This window comes from Nicrophorus vespilloides, unplaced genomic scaffold (assembly GCF_001412225.1).
Source record: "Nicrophorus vespilloides isolate i.1.1-1 unplaced genomic scaffold, Nicve_v1.0, whole genome shotgun sequence".
Taxonomy (NCBI): Eukaryota; Metazoa; Arthropoda; class Insecta; order Coleoptera; family Silphidae; genus Nicrophorus; species Nicrophorus vespilloides.
In genome coordinates, this window is record NW_017098473.1 from 759 (window position 1) to 3,744 (window position 2,986).

A 2,986-nucleotide genomic window follows, 5' to 3' on the forward strand; every position below is an offset into this window, starting at 1 on the left:
CAAAAGTTTGAGATACGGTTGTCTCGCTGAACAAACAACACACCAGCGCTGCTACTGCTGCATGCAAAGTCTCTCTCGTCTACTCTAGTCTAGTCTAGTTTACAGCGAACTTCGTGCTTATAATATAATCATAGCGAAGATTAACAATTACTGTAATCGCTCCACTTAACACGCGATAAATGGAGTGAGGACTCGTTAATTATTTTACGGTAGCTTTTAAAAAATTAACGACGCAAACGCTTTTGACGCTTAGAACGCAAACGAATCAAAACAGTGTGTAATAATTGTGATGACATCATGATATTTTTAAAAGCGTTTTAATTAATTAACGAAAGTTTTAATTAGTTAGTTTAGTAATTATTAATTTATTAATGGTTTTCATCAGGGTATATAAATTGTAATATAAATATTTTTTTATTTAATTACTTACAATTTTTCTTAAGTTTTTAAGTATGATTTGAATAATTATCGAAAAAGTCATTAACTTAATTTGTTTAATAATAATTATACATTATAATATAAAACAAAAGCTTTTTACACATTTTTTATTGGCCCATTTCGATCATATTAAAGTTTTGCAACTAACTTATAAAATGAATTAATAATTTCAGTTACGCTTTGATTTTTTTCAGTAATTGATGCAAAAGATGCATATGAAAGTTGGATATTTTTATTTAATATATTATTCCATATTTTTTTTTAATATATTTCAAATAAATCTCTAAGAATTAACTTATTTATATATGAATTATGGCTACAATTGTAACATTAATGTACGATTACTCAAGTGAAACGATATTTACTAAAATGTAAAAAAATCTGATAGAAATTTACAATTAAATCTGAAATATTTGACAAATTAAAACACAGAGTGGTAATTTATAAATTAATTTATTTTTTCGTTAAATACAATATAAGATAAATATTTAATAATATACATGGACTAAGTAAAGTTAATTAGAAAGTTTTACTGACGGCGTTGAAGTAGGATTTCCAATAAACTCTCCCCTCCTTCAAGTTCATTTTGAAGATAACAATAACAAAATATTAATAAATATCCACGTCAACAAATAAGATGTAAATGTTAGAATTGTTTTTCCACGTTAGTAATAAGTTCATTGATTTAACTGTAATTATGCTTTAAGCGAAAGAAGCTCAACCCTTTTATTCAACATTGTATTTGCGTTTTCGGTACGTCTAAAGCTAATAGGAATAGGTAAACTGATTAATCATTGAATGTATCTGGAATGCACTTCTTCGTCCTCCTTGCTGTGTCTCTGGCACTATTTGCTGCTTGTTTCGCGACGTTCTCTGCTTCCGTAGCAGCTTGTGTCGCTGTCTCCTTGGCCTTCTGAGCGACAGCTCTTGCTGTCTCCTTGGCAATATCTGCAGCAATTTTGGCCGTGTCCTGGGCGCTCCTTTTCACAATCTTGCCATCAACGGTTGTCTCAACGTTCGGTTCTTTCTGTAATTTAGACTAAAAAAAAACAATATTAAAAGAAATTTACATAATGATTGAATGAATGATGAATTGTTACCTCCACGGCGTAAGCCTCGGACTCCTGCAGCATAGCTGCTACGGCGACGACCACGAAACAGACGAGTACTAGCTTATTCATATTGGATTAGCAATGAAGTTCTGATGATTTCCAGAGCTCGAGTACGCTTTATATCCATAAAATCTAAGTGACCTTGCGTCCGAACCATGCATTGTGTAATAATTGAATAGTTTATGTTTCTGATCAATACGGGGAAAATAAATAAACTTAATAACAACACAATTTCAACGTCGTTCTTTACCTGTTGATCTTCTTGCTTATAATATAATCATAGCGAAGATTAACAATTTCTATAATCGCTCCACTTAACACACGATAAATGTATCAAAACAGTATGTAATAATTGTGTTGACATCATGATGTTTTTAAAAGTGTTTTGATTAATTAACGAATATTTTAATTAGTCAATTTGTTTAGTACTTATTAATGGTTTTCATGAAGGTACATAAATTGTAATATGAATATTTTTTATTAGTTTAGAAGTTTTTAATTGTGCTTGGAATAATTACCGAAAAAGTGATTAACTTAATTGTTTTAATAATAATTACACATTATGATATAAAACAAAAGTTAATAATATTTTATTTATTTATTTACAAATTTTTGATTGGTTCATTTCGATCTTATTAAAGTTTTAAAACTTATTTATAAAATGAAATAACAATCATAATTTAAGCTACGTCTTGATAAATACTTGTAAATTAAAAAAAAAATCAGAAACTATAATAGATTGAATGAATCCATTAGTGTGGTTTCATTCATTTGGCTAATTCGCGTTTAAAGTTGAAAAAAATAGTTTTTTTTTTACAATTTAGTAATTTTCTCGGAAACTATAATAGATTGAATGGATTCAAAAGATGCATATTTTGGGAATGTAGCGGGTATTCATACATTGCTGTGATTTCTTCCACATTTGGCTGTAATCATTCTGTATCATTACAGAAAACTCAGACAAAAGTGTGAAAATATTCAATTTCTTTATAAATTTTTCCCCAAATGAAAAATGTCTAAAAAATAACTTATTTGTATATGAATTACGGCTACAATTATTATTCGCTTAATCAAGTGTTTATATTGAATCGATATTTACTAAAATGTATCTTCAAAGCTAACACTATTTTAATATTTTCTTAATAAATTGATTATTAAAGTTTCTTTATTTGTTCAATATCCTTATTTAAATATATTAGAAAATATGTATTTTTAATGAAAATAAAAACAGATTGCTGATAAAATTTTATAATTAAATAATTCTGAAATATTTGACAAAGTAAAACACAGAGTGGTAATTTCTAAATTCATTTATTTTTTGTTAAATACAATGTAAGATAAATATTTAATAATAGACATGGACTACGTAAAGTTAAGTAAATCTCCTGTAGACCCGATCAAACTGCCGTGTTCTCTGCAAGTCCATCTTCAAAACA

The 2,986-nt window shown here is 27.8% G+C and overlaps 1 protein-coding gene across 1 annotated transcript; it reads right to left on the bottom strand.

Annotated features, from left to right (window-relative positions):
* Nucleotides 1-980: 980 nt before the first annotated feature.
* Nucleotides 981-1,625, bottom strand: LOC108562533. Its single transcript, XM_017920906.1, has 2 exons — nucleotides 1,539-1,625; nucleotides 981-1,477 (listed from the first exon to the last, which is right to left on the bottom strand). Exons 1-2 carry the CDS (start codon nucleotides 1,617-1,619, stop codon nucleotides 1,226-1,228), a joined length of 333 nt encoding a protein of 110 aa, XP_017776395.1. The 5' UTR covers nucleotides 1,620-1,625; the 3' UTR covers nucleotides 981-1,225.
* Nucleotides 1,626-2,986: the final 1,361 nt, after the last annotated feature.

Bases quoted from the DNA above. Each gene is read 5' to 3' on its own strand.
- LOC108562533 (XM_017920906.1), bottom strand. From the start codon at position 1,619: ATGAATAAGCTAGTACTCGTCTGTTTCGTGGTCGTCGCCGTAGCAGCT. The intron at 1,478-1,538 runs GTAACAATTCAT...GTTTTTTTTTAG, and splicing joins CCGAGGCTTACGCCGTGGAG to TCTAAATTACAGAAAGAACC.